The 19,393-nt window shown below is 31.0% G+C and overlaps 1 protein-coding gene across 1 annotated transcript in view; it reads right to left on the reverse strand.

The window, feature by feature from the left end:
• LOC118201997 (uncharacterized) overlaps positions 1 to 19,120 on the reverse strand; it is a 39,628-nt gene extending 20,508 nt beyond the window's left edge. Inside the window, exons 1-6 of the mRNA XM_085809722.1 lie at positions 18,981 to 19,120; positions 11,390 to 11,743; positions 9,117 to 9,371; positions 7,045 to 7,335; positions 1,257 to 1,341; positions 960 to 1,124 (exon numbers count right to left, since the gene is read on the reverse strand). Of these exons, the coding sequence (XP_085665848.1) occupies positions 960 to 1,124; positions 1,257 to 1,341; positions 7,045 to 7,335; positions 9,117 to 9,371; positions 11,390 to 11,738 (1,145 nt within the window). The 5' untranslated portion in view covers positions 11,739 to 11,743; positions 18,981 to 19,120. The remainder of the gene's footprint in view (positions 1 to 959; positions 1,125 to 1,256; positions 1,342 to 7,044; positions 7,336 to 9,116; positions 9,372 to 11,389; positions 11,744 to 18,980) is intronic.
• Between the last annotated feature and the right edge of the window lie 273 nt (positions 19,121 to 19,393).

The raw sequence follows: 19,393 nt of genomic DNA on the forward strand, positions 1-19,393 counted from the left end.
TGAATTAAAAAAAAATTGAGTTCTTTTTTATCCTTATTTTATTGAGTTTTTTAATCCATTTATCCAAATTTCCTTATTATGTAGGTACTTATATTTTCACTGCTATAGAAAAATTACATAAATGTTTATTTTTAAATTTTTTTGACGATTTACTTTGTAAAATAATGTAAAAAAATTATATATAATGCAATTCTTGCATACATTTTTTTAAAATCCGTAAATTTCATCATTTATTGGAAACACGTGCAGAAAATGGCAAGATTTTTTCCCCTACTACATCAGTAAGATTCAAAGTCCTAGACGTGCGGTGGCTTCACAATGCGACCACCACCCACAGAACAATGGGCAAGAGTAGATTTTTTTTAATTCATATATTATTCATCTCTAGGATCATAATATTCAATTTCTAGAGTTTTTAGTTAAAAAAATTATAAAAATAATATCGCGCGCATCAAAGGGTTAAGGACCACTGATCCTCAACTGCATATGACACTATAAAAAGTCAAAATTTTGTACTCTAGTTAATATATTTCATATTGGCTGAAGTGTGTGTATGTGTGTATTTAATTATGGCAAAGCACACTAGGGCTATCTGCCTAAGGGGAGGGATGCCTTTCGTGGAGGACTTTCTAAGGGAAACTGGCTCGTATACACGTTACACATGGGGAAAACCACGAAAACGCCCATGCAGCCAGCCCGTTCGCGGGATTCGAACCTCGGACCGAACTACCAGTGTTCAGCGTCTTTACCGCTCGGCCGCTGGTGGGCCATATTGGCTGAAGAAGTTCAGACACTGTCAAATAACAAAGAACTCTGAAAAATATGGCTATGTTATTAGCATGAATATTTAATAAGAAATAATCAATTTCCCATTTCACTAGTATTTATAAATTAATTTTTATCACTATCGCTAATATGACAACAACAGTCATAATTACTATCAGACCAACTGCAATTACCTTAAATGATGATTACTGTCAACATAATTTTTCCATGGTACATAAAAGTTCAAATCAGGTGTCCAATCCAAAACCATAAATTTAGACCCATCCATTGCAACTATAAACTGATTTGATGAATCTGAAATCTTGTAAAATTCTACATCTTCAGCAAAACGTGGTATTCTACATGGACAAAAAAATTAGAAATTAAAACTCACGAAAGAAAAAATTATTTGGGCGATATCTTAAAAATTAAAAAAAAAAAATTACATTTTTAATATATAAAAATATATATTTTAAATAGCAAACAAGTACCTGAAAATGCTTTTTGATAAGAGTTTTTCTGTCTCATTTAAAGCTTTATTACACACTGCACTTGATGACAACATCCATAAATTTCCTAAATACAATAAAGAATTTAAGTGATATACTCAAAAATACTTTAGCATTAGTTATAAAACAAGGAATATATAGAGGCTTTATCCTATATTTGCTACTCTAATGCACTTATATTTGTTTATATAATTTGGCACAGAAATTAATATAATCAGATTTCAAAACATCATATTTAAAAATGTAAGACCTTTTTATTATATTATACAACTGTTTGTATCTATGTGAATTGGGAAGTCTATACAAAAAAGACAGCACAAATCAAAACTATTACAATAAGTAATGCTAAACAGCAGTAATAACATAACTGGTTGGTCAATAAAGACTGAAATAAAAATTTTTCATGCATTTCATTTTGAGAATTATTTACCACATATTCCACTGTATAATGTGCACATTTAACATAAAAATGAGATCCAAATTTACAGGTGCATGTTATATGCTGGATATAAAAATGCTAGATTTAAAAATAATAAAAAAATGAGCTTACGAAAAGAAAATGACATGCCTTATGAACTTAAAAATTTTCATTATTGGATAACATAAAAAGTTCACCATCTTCGTCTTTCATTATATATTCAAGCACATCACCAAATTCAATTTCATCTTCACCATCATTGTTATTCTGATCCATAAGTAAATAATTATCTTCCATTCTATCTAGATTGTTAGATATACTACATTTTTAAATGACTTTTGAACTATGTTGTGCTTAATTTCCTTACATACTTTTATTATCCACTCGCATACTGTTTTTAGACTGGTATGATGCATTTGCCTTCTTTTGTAAATATTTGACCCATGGAATCTGAACATGTCCCAAACTAAAAGACTTTTCTGGATTCTTTAAGGCAAAAGACACTTTTATCAAACCTTTCTTATCCATAGTTTCACACTGTTTTCATTCCTACATCCGTTCATGTGAAAATCAATGAGAATGCTATTTCAGAAATTACATTTCAGCATAGTCTTTCTTTTAAAAATAATTATGGGTTATAATTTTTTAATGTCCACTAAGCAGGAAAGCATTATAGTGAGGTGAGATCTTTCGTAATCTACTGTTTTTATGTGACACTTTTTTGTTCCTTTTAGATCAATTGTTTTATTTCCTATCACATCAAACATTAGATCATCGTCAGTATTTCTAAATATATGACAGAAAACAATTTTTTGGTCTTCATATGTCAAAAACATACTTCTGGAAACGTATCAATTTGTTGTCCAAATCCTTAGGGAGACTGCAAAACTTCTGTTTTTATGCGTGGAGCTACAGTAGTCTATGTCATAATTTGATTAACCAACTCAAAGTTGTTTTAATTTTTTCACTTTTATTTGCATTCTTTTTTGTCCACTTTAAGACAAAGAAATGAATGCTGTTCCTTGTTTCAATTAATCTATTGTGACGATTTTATACGACTCAGTTTGCCACACTTTCTTCTGGGATAAGCCATTTCATTAATCTTTTATGCAGAGAACACTTATTATTCGGCACATTAATTATTGCGATTTCATTTTTCTCCCACTCATGTGTGAAGTATTCATCAACACCAAACATCCTTTCTGAGCCCAAGTTCCATTTTCTTCCAAAAATTGAATGACTTTGCATTTGCAACCAGTGCTATGTTTGTTTCGATTGGCAGGAGCCATATTCACTCCTAAAAGGAACACTAAGTCAATTCTATTTCAACTAAAGCAAATGCGCTTTACTAAAATCTTTGATGTTCACTCCAAAACTGCCACTTCAAATGACTAGAGAAAGAGAAAACATCGGAATCCTAATTCTGCAAATTCATTTGGGTTGGAAGTGCATTCTTACCTCAAATTATGTCCTCCTCATTTCGAAACCCTAGAATAACATTCTTGCAGAATTATTTACTCCTTTAAGCACTTCCCCTGCACGCATATTGTTCTCCTTTATCACTTGTCAATTCAGTATACTATTGTTCAAAAACCTTAAATAGATCTTTGAATGCATGACTTCAAAAGAGAAGTGAATCGCACATGTATCTTTCAGGTTTCTTTGCAAACAAAAGTGTGCATGTTATATGCCAAATACAGTCAAAAGTCGTTAATTCGGACACCCATAATTCGGAATGATCTATAATCCGGACCTCAAAACTAAAAACTTTCTGTGCATGCGCCGCGTTGACACATGCGCATAGGCATTTACGCGTGCGCATATGACCTTTTAGGACTGCGCATATGAGTGTGCGCAAGTGCAGAATACGTTTTCGCGTGCGCGTTTTATGTATAATGGACGTATAAGCTAAAATTATCTAATTATCTATTTCAGTTAATGTTGATGATTGCGTTGTTCCTTAATTTTCGAATTGGATCCGGCTTATTATTTTTTGCAGACTGTTAGAGCAATTTTATAAAAGTAAGCTTGAACTTTCGATTATGTCATATAGAATTTCTGATATATATTTACTAATATGTAAAGGATCTACAAAACGAAAGTATGTTTTGAAATCCGAAATCTGTTTATCAATTTCACGCTGCTTTGCGGCAGGGGGAGGAGAAACGCCGTGGCGCGCAGTGAATTGGAAGTTGATCTGTCAGCACTATCCATATCTTCAGGGCAGATGTTTTTATTTTATTTGGCTTATAATTCCTTACCAAATTAGTATTTCATCTCGATGTGCTCCGTCTTTGATATGATTTAAAACAAGTTCCTCGTCATTATAATTCGCTTCCGATAGTGAAGAAAGTGACAGAGGTTAGTGAAAACGAAAAAATTTCGATTGACAAATTAGTCGGTGTTCTCGACACAGCAATTATAGGACTGTAACTGAACAAGAAATTATGTCTGTTTAATAGAATTAAAGAGAAAGTATTATCACATGAAACGAAACAAAACTTAAACAACTTACATTGAAAGAAATGTTTAATAAAGTAAACAAATAAATATTAGGCTTTTTCTTTTAGCAAATTTTGATACCCTTTAGATCATAATTGTTCTTTATTTCATAAATTACGGTTTCATATTTTTAATTTTAGAATTTCTGCATGCCATCTTACGAGATTTAAACTGATGATCTATAATCCGGAAAAATCGAAAATCCGGAATCGCCGAAGTCCGACGAGTCCGGATTAACGACTTTTGACTGTATACCTAAAAGTTAAAAAATGTAGTCTGAAGTTTTAGGCGTGCATTATATGCTGGAATATATCGTACTTATCTTCTTAATCCATGTAAAGATTATCTTAGTAAAGTTCAGTAGCCGCACAAGGTACATTTTTATATCTAATTTTAATTACTTTCAATTAATACAAGTGTCATGCTTCACCCACATTTATTATTTAAAGAATAGAAAGTTCTCAGAGTACTTCAAAAATTGAAAGCTTTTACTAACAGTTTCTCAACAAAAAATATTCAATTATTATATGAAAGGGCTGTTAATACTTTTTTTGCTCTTTTTATGCTTTGCCCATTTTAATTTTTATATGTGTACAATTAGATTTTACAGCAAACTTTAATATAGTAACTTGCACATTAGTGGAAACCTATTTCAAGCCTGGAAATATGGAAATATTCATTTTCAACTAAAAAGTATTTCATATATAATGTAATACTTAGCTACTATATTAGCAGAAAAATTAAAGATAAAAAGTACTGAGTAAAAAGTCACATAATTAAATCTAATGAAAGGTATTTGAGAATTTGGGTATTTGGTACCTCAAAGTTAATATAATAATTTAATCTAATGGAATTCACGATGTTAAACGCAAATTTTGGTGCCTGTTCATTTGGCATGTGTGGAAAGAAGTGAAACAGGGTGGCTTCAAATTCTAATTGCAAGTACTGCAAGAGCAGTTAGATAATAACTTTCTCTTAATGGATGATAATGCTCGTCCCTATCACGCTACACTTGTGACCACTTATTTTAATAAGGAATTCAGCGGATGAAGTGGGCCATATATTCTCTGGATTTAAATTCATTAGAGTAGTGGCATAGGTTCTCAACCTATTTTGGCTAATTTACTTCTTTCACCATTGCTAGAAGATCATTTCCTCTCCTTTCCACAACTCAAAAAGTATATATATATACATTTATTTAGAGTTATATAAATTTTTAACCTGTTTTATAAATTAAACAACAAACAGTACACAAAATATTGATAAATGCCAAAAATTGTATAAGAATAGTTTTTATAATCATGAACTAATACTAAATTTTTAACAGCTATATAAAAGGCTGACTGCATTTCATCCTGAAAATACAGATTTCCTGCCTGGTTGAGAACCCCTGCAATAGAGTATGTGTTAATCATCAACTACCATTACTATAGCCTCCACCTAACACTCTCCAGGAGCTTTAAGGCTTATCCACTATGAATACACTTTGTTACTACAGAAACACCTCGATAATACAGCATAGAAAATAACAGTAAAGCTTTCATTTTTGTCAGGAATAACTAACATGCTTTATTAATTTTTTCTACGAGTTTTAAAAAGTTGTAACACCAACTTTTACCTACCCTACTTCATATCACATTTCTTATGTTCTCATTTCCCTCCCCCCTAGAAATAAGTACAGTCAAAAGTCGTTAATCCGGACTCGTCGGGACTTCGGCGATTCCGGATTATCGATTTTTTCCGGATTATAGATCATCAGTTTAAATCTGGTAAGATGGCATGCAGAAAATATAAAATTAAAACTATGAAACCATAATTTATGAAATAAAGAACAATTATGATCTAAAGGGTATCAAAATTTACAAAAAAAAAACTTAATATTTATTTGTTTACTTTATTAAATATTTCTTTCAATGTAAGTTGTTTAAGTTGCTTCATTTTTTATGTGATAATACTTTCTCTTTAATTCTATAAACAGACATAATTTCTTGTTCAGTTACAAAGTTCCACTGTTCAAGTCCTATAATTGCTGTGTCGAGAATACCGACTAATTTGTCAATTGAAATTTTTTCGTTTTCAATAACCTCTGCGTCACTTTCTTTGCTATCGGAAGCGAATTACAATGACCAGGAATTTGATTTAAATCATATCAAAGACGGAGTACATCGAGATGAAATACTACATTTAGTAAGGAATTATGAGCCAAATAAAATAAAAACATCTGCCCTGAAGATAAGGATAGTGCTGACAGATCAACTTCCAATTAATTGCGTGCAGCGGCATCCCCCCCCCATCGCAGAGCAGCGTGAAATTGATAAACAGATTTCGGAATGGTTATATAAACAAAGGATATGCCTTTATCCATTTTTTTGCAGCAATTCCACTTTTTGTTTAATGGACTTCGAAACATACTTGTGCTTTGTAAATCCTTTACATATTAGTAAATATATACCAAAAATTCTATTTGACATAATTGAAAGTTCAAGCTTACTTTCATAAAATTGCTCTAACAGTCTGCAAAAAATAACCCCTTTGCGCCGATTGTCACGTCTACATTTAAGCGCGCATTTGTGCTAACCGTCGCGAAGGGGTTAATAAGCCCTTTAGAAATGTTATTCTTTTTTTGAAGATGGCCCATTTTCTAAGTAGGCACATCCTTTTTTTAACTTGTAAACTTATTTAATTAACAGCAACAACAAATTTCAGAAATTCAAGCCTTCATATTTATATTTTCAATAATAGCTTATAATGTAAAACACTGCATCTTTTAAATTTCTGCTGTTTTCTAACATGAATTCATAAACAAATCCCAACATATATTTATTAGTATGCATTATAGATTTCACATACCTGGTTTTTCTCCACAATATAAAATGATGTGGGTTTCATTCTGAAATTCCCATGGGAAAAAGTCTGTGATTGACCCTGAACACTGTTCAAGCTGGACAAGGGAACCTACTATCTGACCAGTTCCTCCAGAAACAACAGCCAAGTAGGAAATATTTTCCTCATCACTTACATTGTACGAGATGACAACGTCTAAGATTCCATCACCATCACAATCAGGCACAACCAATGGGCCAGAAATTGAATGAGCATCATTTATATCACTGTGATTATGCAAATACCATAAACTGACTCCTGGAAATAGATGATACAAATTAGTGAATGAAACATAAATAATTTGATTTTCTAATGGCAGTAATAACCTTATTAACATTGAATAAGAAAATATTTATTTCCTTAGTTCATTATAAAATTGATTATAAATTACTCTACTACTTGCATGTTCAACAAATTTTCTTCTTTTCCTTATTTTTTAACTATTGTACTTAAATAAATACAATTTCAGATTTTCCTGCATAATTCAGCCAAAAATATTTTGTACTTTGCTTAGCACTTCCAAAGGAAATAACAATTTTAACTACGGCTAAACAACAAAGGACATGACATCTGTTCCGTTAGTTATCCCAATGAAATTTCATACTTGTAGCGGCAGCGCCAAACAGGCGATATAAATTTAGTATTAGTTTAATTAAAGGTATTGGAAACAATTTTTTTTTTTTTTTAAATCATGGGAATCTACCAGTTCTGCAGCATATGCTCACTGCTTAGGAAAGTTGAATTTACAGGAAAATCTATCTTTCAAGATGATGAACTATCAGATGCTTTACTCTCCACATGAACATGTCTTCTGTGGCACTAAGGCATAAATATCAGAAGCATAACAATTTGTGCTTTTGCTGCAGAAAATAATAGTGATACCAGTTATGGAGAGGAGAAGGATTAAACACAAAATATCCACTCTAATACCAGAATTCTATGCTGCTTTAAAGTTAATAACAGTTATTCATAAGTTATTCTTTTCATGAAAATGAAAAAAAGTGTCCTGTGGAAAATTTTTTCATAAATTCATTTATATTCAAGATGAATAAAACATATCCCAAGCAATCAACAATTAGAAACTTAATTGCCTTTCTGTATGAGCTGAAACATTTGTAACAAATAAATATCTAATGTATTACAAAAGAGTTATCAGAAATTTATTATGATAAAATTCTGAAAATATATTTAGTTGAATGAACAATTGTGGCTTTTCCATTAAGCCATAGAATTATTTTCTGACCTCTTGCTTTGCATTCTAAATGCAATTTCTTAAAAAAGATTTTTAATACCTACTGTATTAAATTATAAAACTATACTTACAAGAGAACAATACAAAAAAAAATGTTATTTAATCATAGAAAAGTAGCACTTTAGCAAACCTTTCATATAGCAACTATACTAACAAACAAGAAATGCATCATAATTAAATTTCTTTAATGCTCTAAAAATATACTTTAAATTAAAAATGTAAGTTTTTAAATTAACAAAATTTATTTTTAAATATACCCATCCAACTAGTCACAACTTAAGTCTTATTTATTATTATTATTAAAAAACAAATGTTAATTGAGAAAGTAAATTTTTATGTATATATGACTTGTAACATTTTATTCTTCAATGAAATTGTGAGAAAGACAAAGCTAATATATAAGTTACTTAAAATTTCTCAGACAGTCAGCTACAGACACAAGCATAAGTCCTTTAGAATAATCCATCTAATGGTTAGGCCCCTGTCAAATACTTTATAACTAGCATACATTTTGAAAAAGTAATTTAACATAAAGAAATAACATAATACATTCGAATAGCTCTGTTGTACAAAATATACATATACTAGGTTAACACTTGCAATGTCTTATAAGAATGATCAATTCTATCAAGATTTCCACATAGTAAACAGTTGCGGGAAAAGCTTCAGATTCGAGTCTCATCTCTTGCTTACATTTTATTACTGCAAGTCATTTTATTGTGTGTTACATTTGAAAAAGAAATAGCCTAAATGTGCATGAAATCATATTTAAAAGAGAAAATGTTACCTTTTTTAATATCAACTGCAACAAGAAGCCCATTGCTGCCTATCACTAAACATTCAGGGATTCCATCAAGATTTACATCAATGATATTGCAAATGGATGAGAAAGGCGTGGAATGAAATGGTAGTCTCCACTGTTCCTTACCAGTGGATTCCTGAACTGCTAGCAATCCAGATTCTTCATCAGTCAAATAGCCAAATATTATCAGACGCTTCTTTAAAAGACGGCTACTCACAAAATCCAATGGAGAAGTGAAAGCTGTGGGCAGTTAAAATTTATAATAATGATAATTATGTATTTTATATTTTTAGAAATCTTTTAAATACACCCAAAAGTTTAAAAAAAAAGTCTTTTAATTCACCTACAAGTTTGACTACAAATTTAAAATATTTAGAAAAGGCAAAGCAAAGCAAAATAATAATATTTCTTAAAAATGTTATGGCTTTTATAAATTAATGATTAAGACACTAATTAAGTTGCTTGCAGGCCCAAAATGCTGCAGATGAATTTCCATATTGCCATGAATGAACTTCGGAGTTTTTTAGTGCCAGTTATTCTTTTCTTGAGGCATTTGTGACTTACTTGGTTAAAACTGAAAGTACATCCTTGAAATCAAACATATAAGCAGGAAAACACATGTTTTCAGTTATAACTGCAAACACTGATAATGTTTTTAATTGACACTGTAATAATGTCAAAACTAAACTTCTTGTGGAAGCAGATAGAAATTCGATAGCCATTTACATCTCATCATAATTATAAAAAAGGGTATAGTACTGGTCAAGCGATTCTCTTAATAATAGCAGACAAATATATCACCTGAGAATCCAGCTTGTTTTACAAGATGTTACTGAAAAGAACACATGAAAAGTGCACAATTTTTGGAAATTTTAGATGACATGTCCAAATAAGGATGAGCTGAGGGCTGATCTTCATGATAAAATTATGCCAAAGCCCACATAAAAATTTAAGATTTATTAACAACCGGAATATGATATGCATTATTGTTGCATCAGACAAATTTATTTTTTAATCCCAAATATACATTATTTGGGAAATATCAGTATAACATTTTTGATGTAAAGTTAAAAACTTGTTTTCTGAAACCAATTGCATCTATTTCTAGTCTGACATAGAGGTTATAGATTAGGGAAAATGTATTCAAAATATTTCTTTTGATAATTTTAATTTTATGTTACTTTTTGTATGCTTCTTATATGAAAAATATTAATTGTAAATATATATGCTTTCAGAAAAAAACATTGTGAATGGCAAATAGTCATGAAGCATTAACAAGTTATCTTTAGGTAGATACAGTTTTAAAATATAGTTTACTTGAGTAAATTTTGATTGAACTGGAAATCTCTACATTCCAACTGCAAACTTTCGGTCAAGTTCATTGTGAACTTAAAATGAGGCATACAATATAACAAACAAACAAAACAGTTATTATTTTCTAAAATCTTGAAATCTGTTTTTATAGTCTTCTGCTAAAATCAGCCAATACTGTACAATTTTCACTGCCTGAATGATTTTCATACACAGAATTAAAACTTTTTGCTTTTGATGCCACAGTAGCTGTAGTTTCAGTTTAACAATCTTTGATACATTATTTATTAAGTTGCTTTTAGCTGTAAAAAGTATGTTCAGTTCTGCTAAATGAGCCATCAATAAATATCCTTTAAAAAATAATCATCCAACAAATTATTATTTTCAAGTACAACATCTCACGTGCTTGACCTTGCATTAATTTTTCAGTTATATTTCTGCAGGCAGGTTGGACACATCTGAAGCAGAATACAATGAAAGTCATTATATTATAATAGAAAAATTCATTATCTCATAAGGATTGCTTTCTTTTATAGTTTAAGCTATTTCTAAGTTTATATTCTAATTACACTATAACAAAGAATAGTTCAAATAAAATCCATTTTTAATTTTAAATCAGAAAAATATAGAATTTATTCATTTTGTTGTAAAAAGTTACCTAAACTCAACTTTCCACTAAAAAAAGTAAAAAACTACACTACTCTCTCTCCCCCACCTGCAATTTCTTTCTCTCTCTCTTCCCCCCCTTTATACAGCATTTTAAAAACAGAAATAAGGAAATCAAATTTGTTTCAATGCTGTTTATAGTAACTGAACTAATTTCACTAACATTTTTAGATATATTTTGCTATAAACAGATGTAAGCAAAATTTTGAGAAACATAAGCATGTTTTGTGCTTTACCAATCAAATATATAACTTAAATAATGCTAAAATTTTGAAACTTACATAAGTTAAGGAATGTTTTCTGCCATCTGTAATTCAGACTGCAGGTCATATTTAGGCTGCCGTGCATTGAACATGGTATAAAAAATACAAAAATAATTACAAATAAAACACACAATATCAACGAGAGTACAAATAGCAGAATTCGGAGTGGGGACATAGGAAGAGTTTTTGTAACCACATCATCAGTTTCAGACTGCCTGATATTATTTGACAAGCCTTCACAAGAACTGAAAGCATTTTTGAAGCCTAGTTTGTCAACTTTATCTTCTTTGGTTGGACCAGATTCATCTTCATCACTTTGGTTTTGTGATAATGGCATATAATGCCTGGGTGTCGCATTCAACTTCATGGCTTCTGTAACAAAACAAAGAAAATGAAATTATACTGCTGCAAAGAGAACACAGATCTCTTTAATACAAGGTAAAATTGAAAATAATGCTTAATATATTAATTAAAAGTATAACTGTTTAGAGCTCAGATATTATTATATATATGAATGAATTTCTAATTATTTTGCAACTGAATGGATGTCTATGCTTATTTAATAGTATCCACGTATTGCACAAAGATACTTCAAATACAGTCAACTCCCAATTAATTGGTTAATATTATAGATGATGCCTACAGTTAGCTCAAAGTCATGGTTTATCCGACAGCAGTTAAAGAAACACAGGAAAGAGGAACAAAAAAGAGATCATGCATTCAGCTTAATGTATGTTATATCTTCTACAGCATAATGTATGTTTCAAGCTTGGTCAGTTTCTTCCGAACTCATGTATACTCACACATTCTCCTGTATAGCCTCTAAGTTCGGAACTACTCTGATATGCACCCTCAAGTCGCCAAATTTCTCGCCAAACATTTTTGGTGAGAAACTTCATGCTGCCATATTACTATCTAAATTTTTTGTCTACATTTCGAACTTTAAGCCTAAAATGTCTCCAAAAACGCGGTTTCCGCACATGCAAAAACTACATTTTGAACACATGATTTAAGCTAAAAATCCGAAACAAAAACAAAAAATTTAGATAGCAAAAACGTAAAGTTTCTAACCAAAAATATTTGACAAGAATCCATGTACACAGCGACATGTTTTAACTTAAAAAAACATCTACGAATGGCACAATGTAGGCAACGAACAAATCTACGAACTACGCACACCTCGCTTTAATAAATTAACATAACAACAAAAAATTTCAAAGAATACCATGTACACAGCATCCTGTTTAAACTTAAAAAAACATCTACGAATTGCACAATTTAGGCAACGAACAAATCTACGATCTACGTACACCTCGCTTTAATAAAATAAGCGAATTAAATTACAATTGTATAAAAAATATCATTCATAATGTACCTGCATTTTCAAGCTGTTTTAATCTGGACAGAATTTTGGTTGCATACATTACATGGGTATTAAAAAATAATGAAAGGATTAATATTATTAGAAGTTGAAAAACTAAGTTATAAATGGCATAAAGAAACAACATTTACAAGAGACATGAACAATGTCACCGAGTTCAAACTTGCACAAAAAAAGTCCATTAGAACTTTGCAAAGGAGGCAGCCAAATCGGCTGACACAGATGAGGATGCCACATTAAAGCCGATCACCTTTATGAAGCGGCACTCGCTAGAGCTGTTAATAACAGAGTGGCAAAGGAGATGGTACCAGGGCACCATGGGTCGTCGAGCTTACAAGTTCATACCGAAAGTGAGAACAGAGGTCCAGTCTATCTCTTATATGACACAATTTCTTATGGGACATGGTCCATTCCTTACATACAAATATTGCTTCGGCTTCGTAGACAATGACACCTGCGAATGTGGTGAGGTTGGCGACCCAGACCACCTCCTATTCTCATGCAGCCTCAGAGAACGGTACAGGCTAAAAAAGCTGAATGATGACAGCTACTGGTCTCACTGGCTAAAGACCACTAAAAAACTCAAGCAGGATTAGCTAAAGATCAAGGCTGTAATAGACGAGTGTCTCATAATGTATAGGGAGGGGCACACCAACAGAAGGGTGCACACCGTCGGTAACCACACTTAGCGCCGCTACAGATCTTGTATATTTTCAAAAGTACTAATGTATGTTAAATGTTATATTGTACATCTCTACAGCATAATGTACATCTCATGTTTTGCCAAATGGCTGCCACACTGTTCTTTTTCCGTTCTCATGTGTTTTCATGTTTCTTTTAGCCTTCATGTATACTCACGCATTCTCCTGTATAGTTTCATAAGTCTGACACAGATATTCAGTTTAATGTATATTATATGTACTCTTGTACACTTCTACAGCATAATGTATGTTTCAAGTTAGGTCAGTATCCTCAGCATTCATGTATATTCACACATTCTCTTGTACAGCCTCTAAAGTACTAATATTCAGTTTAATATATGCTCTATGTATTGTTGTAAATCTCTACAACATAATGTATGTATCAAATTTGGTCAAATGGCTGTCACATTGTCCCTTTTTTTAAAATTTTTTATATTCAGTTTGATGAATGTTATATTTATTTTTATACACTTCTACAGCATACTGTATGTATCAAGCTTGGTCAGTATCTTCAGCATTCAAGTACATTCATGCATTCTCTTGCATAGCTTCTAAAGTACTAATATTCAGTTTAAAGTATACTATGTGTACTATTGTAAATTCTATAGCATAACTTCTCCAACATAATGTATGTACGTTATGTATCATATTTGAACCGTACTCACGTGCCTCCATGTTTCTTTCAGCATATTTGTATATCATGCACTCAGCTTCAGCTTAATGTACGTTATATCATGCATTCAGCTTAATGTATGTTATATCTTCTACAGCATAATGTATGTTTCAAGCTTGGTCAGTTTCTTCCGAACTCATGTATACTCACACATTCTCCTGTATAGCCTCTAAGTTCGGAACTACTCTGATATGCACCCTCAAGTCGCCAAATTTCTCGCCAAACATTTTTGGTGAGAAACTTCATGCTGCCATATTACTATCTAAATTTTTTGTCTACATTTCGAACTTTAAGCCTAAAATGTCTCCAAAAACGCGGTTTCCGCACATGCAAAAACTACATTTTGAAGTCATGATTTAAGCTAAAAATCCGAAACAAAAACAAAAAATTTAGACAGCAAAAACGTAAAGTTTCTAACCAAAAATATTTGACAAGAATCCATGTACACAGCGACATGTTTTAACTTAAAAAAACATCTACGAATGGCACAATGTAGGCAACGAACAAATCTACGAACTACGCACACCTCGCTTTAATAAATTAACATAACAACAAAAAATTTCAAAGAATACCATGTACACAGCATCCTGTTTAAACTTAAAAAAACATCTACGAATTGCACAATTTAGGCAACGAACAAATCTACGATCTACGTACACCTCGCTTTAATAAAATAACGTAATAACAATAAATTTCAAATAATACCATGTACACAGCATTCTGTTTCAAAAACAACAATAACGACAGAAATTTATACTAAAGAACCAATGAACATAACATTCTACAAAATAAGAACAAGAATAAAATAAAATGCACTTACCATGAGTTAATGCTTTTTCGAGCAGCAGAAATACCAATTTCATACCGCCACATACTCACTATCGTATTTACATGACAGCCAGACACACTCCAGAAAATTCATACTATGGTTCAAAAATAAATAAAATCACAAATCCCTACTTCTATCATGCACAGCCATTAAAAATAATCTCCCAGATCCTCTTTCCACACCTCCAAATACCCACTACCCCTCAACAGGATGGCCACAATGATATTTCCTTTTGCCGAACTTCAATTCAACAACTTCTATTATTTTATCTTTCCCTCCCATCTTCTCAGACACAGAGGCGAATCAACGAGCTCCAGCGAAAGACATTTCAACGTCAACAGGGTTGCCATAGAACATGCAATCGTGCCAAAAACCAGCGCAGAACACATATCGCCACATTTGGTGAAATTAGGGCTTATATCAGAGTTGTACCCTAAGTTCTAATATTCAGTATTCTAATATTCACTATGTCATAAAGAAATTGTCTGCATTAAATATGATTTAATATTTGCTATTACAGAAATGAAATCCATGTCTCACAAAGAAAACCATGTCTCACAGATTCATTTCAATGCATTTATAAATGTTGATATTTTCAGAAATTAAAATTGTCTGATCACTTTTGCCAAAAATTGCATGTTTTCTGGCAGACACTTGATATTTTATCATGACCAAGAAGACAAGAAAGAATACATTATACAAGAAAAATACATGTCTTTTGTCAGACACTTGACCTTTTCTCAAAGAAAAATAGTATCAAATGATAACTATTCTGTGAGTCTTTTTATGAGCCTTCCCATAAAAATTGTTTAGAAAATAGAAAAGAACATTTTTATCTGCGAACTTGAAAATTAGGCTGATCTTTGGAATATGGTAACATGTAGTTTGGCGACATTTTGGAGGCAATAAAGGTTACTACATAGGACTTTGGTAATAATGTGAGAAGTACTCAGTTCCAATTACGCATTACTTTGTGTGCGGGAAATGAGATATCATGAGATATGTCATGTGACATTAATGGACGAATTACAGTTCTTTAATCGGAAAAGGGGTAAATTTGGAAAAATTATTTTGTATTAAGCTTCATTGTATGTTGTGTGAAATAGTGTTGATTAATTTTCGGATTGCATGGCGCTATGTTAAGTGAATTCTGAATTTTTAATGCATTTATCTGATAATAATAATAAGTTGAGATTGTGTGAAAGGAAGGATATTACAGATAAGTTTGAATGGCAGTGCAAGAAATCTGGTGAAAATGGACATTTTGTGAAACGGAGTGTAAGGAAGGGTACGTGGTTTGCTGATAGTTTGAGTATAGGTGAAATTTTATTAATTTCTTATTACTTGGTGAATAGACTGCCAGTTGACTACTGGATTTCGGATTTAGAGATTAGCAGTAGTACTGCAGCCGATTGGAACTCTTTCTGTAGGGAAGTGTGCCTGCCACGTAATGAAGATTCTGAAGAAGATTAGGTAAGTTAGTATTTTTAATCATTTGAGGATATTTTTATGCATTGTTCTAAATGTAAGGAGTAAATAAATTAATATGGTATTATTGGAAAATTGTTATTAGCAATGATTTAGTTTAAAGTAATTAGGATTGTAATCTAATTTTTATTAATTTAATGTATGTGCTTATTTATATTTTAAGTAGTAGTTTTTAATTTAATTATATTTTAATTTAATGATCATGATTTTGTGAGTTATATGTTTGTAGTATTTTGGAATACGTTTGAGTAGTATACGTTGAGTATTTTCAGGCATTTTCATGAAATTTTTCTAATTTATGAGAAAAAAGCAGTGTACATGGATATAGTGAAGAGTGTGCGTAATGCCATTTTTGTGCAATTCTGGGATGTTTTTATAAGTAAAAATAAGTTGATGTGTACATGGTTTAGTTATATTTTAATTAAATGATAGTTATTTTGTGAATTTTATGTTTGTAGAAATTTGGTATACATTGTTTCAGTTGAAGTAAACGTGTATGGAAATAATTTAAATATTTGACACTAAGTATTTAACTATTTTTAACGTTTGCGTATAAATTCGTTGGTGACATTTATAATATAATAGGTAATTTAGAGGTAAAAGTTTTTGGATATTTTATTTATTTTATAAGTGGAAATGTTCATCCTTGGAAAGGGTATATACTTTTTCGCGATCAGGTAATTTCATATATGTGCTTTTTACCGGATTTAAAGATTCACAAAATTTTCATGCATTTTCGTGAAAATTTTTCTAATTTATGACAAAACAACCAGTGTAGATGGATATAGTTAAGAGTGTGTGCAATGCCATTTTTGTGCAATTCTGGGATTTTTTTTAAGTAAAAATAAATTGACATGTAAATGGTTTATGTGTATGTGCTATTCTGAAAAACGCACAAGGAGTTTGCGATTTTGCACTTTTTCCCAATTTTGCAGTTAATATTTGTCATGATTAAGCAGTTTTGTTCCATAAAATTTCTAGCATAAGTGTAATTCGGCTAGTAGATTGTTGGAAAAAGTGTTGAGTAAATAAAAAGAAAAGAAACATGTCTTTACTTCGTGAAGACAAAATGGCGGCGAAAAAAAAAATAGAGGGTTTGCATAGCAGAGTTGGTCGCCAAATTTTCGCCAAAAAATCGCGAAGTTACCATAATCCAAAGATCAACCAAAAATTGTATTCACTGAGTGAAATAGAGATAAAAAAGCATAACAGAAAATAATATAAAATGTCAAGCAGTATGTTAAAAACCAATAAAAAATGCTGTATGAAAAAAGAAAATAATATAAATACATTTGCACTCACCAGCACAGAAAATGCCGTATGTTATGTAACTCATTTTGTTTTCAAAGTAGATCATATATCTATGTCAAAATTCTTGCAAAAACTAAAGCACTTTATTTCATTCTTAGATTACAGTGCTTTTATTGCAACTGACAGTAAAACAACCTCATCAACCACACTGCTCAAATACAGTAGATGGCAACTTTAATTTATTGAATAAAATATAAAAACTGAGAATGAAATTCAAAAGCACACCACATATTAAAAAAAAAAAAAAAAAAAAAAAAAACAGATCTTTTCATACTTACCAGTTAAATACAGTTAAGTACTAATTTTTATTTATATAAGTATGTAACACTGAATTTTCAATTTATTAAATGTAACTTTATGCTTAATAATATTCTAAATGTTAATTACATTCAATCATTTCCCAGAAAGTTATTCTATTTTATTTCTCTTGATAAAAAATACAATGTACATATGCTTTATGAAATTATTACACATATGGCAAGTCACAGTTTCAAATTAAATGCAAAAGAATTTGACTGTATTACATAGCAGTTACAGCATTGTTCCTATAAGTTATTTTGAAGGTTTACCGTAGTTTATCTTTCTTTGGAAAGTTTCATTTTAATTTCAATACTTTTAAAAGGTACATGAATAGAATATCAATAATCTGCCACCAGAAAAACAACATATCTGCATATGTATCAAGAATTTTGCTTTTATATGCAAATCTCCGTCATTTTCCGTATATGAAAATAACATAATAAGCTTTAAATATCAATCATCAAAGATGCCATGGTTGGGAATATTATTCAGAGGACAGCTTGCTGGCTCTCATGCGATAATGATAACAGTGATTTCTTTGGAAGTACAATAGAAGTTCTCCCATTACTAAATTAAATTCAGAAACATTTGTGCATTTAGTGATAAGGCCGTCCCAAGTGAGAAATTTCGTAATTCATATGAAAAAGTAACTATAGGTCATGGCCAAATTGTCTAAACAGGGCTACAATGAAAACAATCAAATATTCCACTTGCATGTCAGAGATGTTATACTCATTCTGAGAAGAAATGATAAATTACTCCTAGCGCGAAATTTATTAAACTATTGCTTTAGCCTTACATTCCATAAAAACACAAACGAAAAGAAGTTATCGCAAGACCAGAACGGAACAAAAACTACAAGATCAATTCAGAGATATATAGAAACAATAAAGAATTATCTTAAAAATCATTGTTTGTTTACTCACTTCGTACATATCAGCCGATAATAGCTGTCAACAAAGTAACAAAACTACACATTCGCAGCATCACAAACCTTTTCCCTCAACAGACGAACTCGTCTTCATATCATCCAAATAAAAGCATGGAAAAGTCTAAGCACACCAGGTGGCGCTACTGAGACCCTCCGCAGATACGTAACGTTCATAGAGATTTGCTTTAGGATTACACAATGTAATGTGAAAATAGTAATTAACTCGTAAACATCATATATATAACTGAAATACTAATTATAAAACCAAGTTTGCTTGCCCTTTGATTTTCCGTGCTGGAGTATTTTCAGTTAATGATCATAACTCAAATTCAGTTTCTATAAATTCTACAGGAAAATCAGATATTTAAATTCTTATAATGAGCATCTTCATTTATTTATTCACATGTT

Source organism: Stegodyphus dumicola, chromosome X2, assembly GCF_044657685.1.
Source record: "Stegodyphus dumicola isolate Sdum_Otavi_A_Nest chromosome X2, ASM4465768v1".
Lineage (NCBI taxonomy): Eukaryota > Metazoa > Arthropoda > Arachnida > Araneae > Eresidae > Stegodyphus > Stegodyphus dumicola.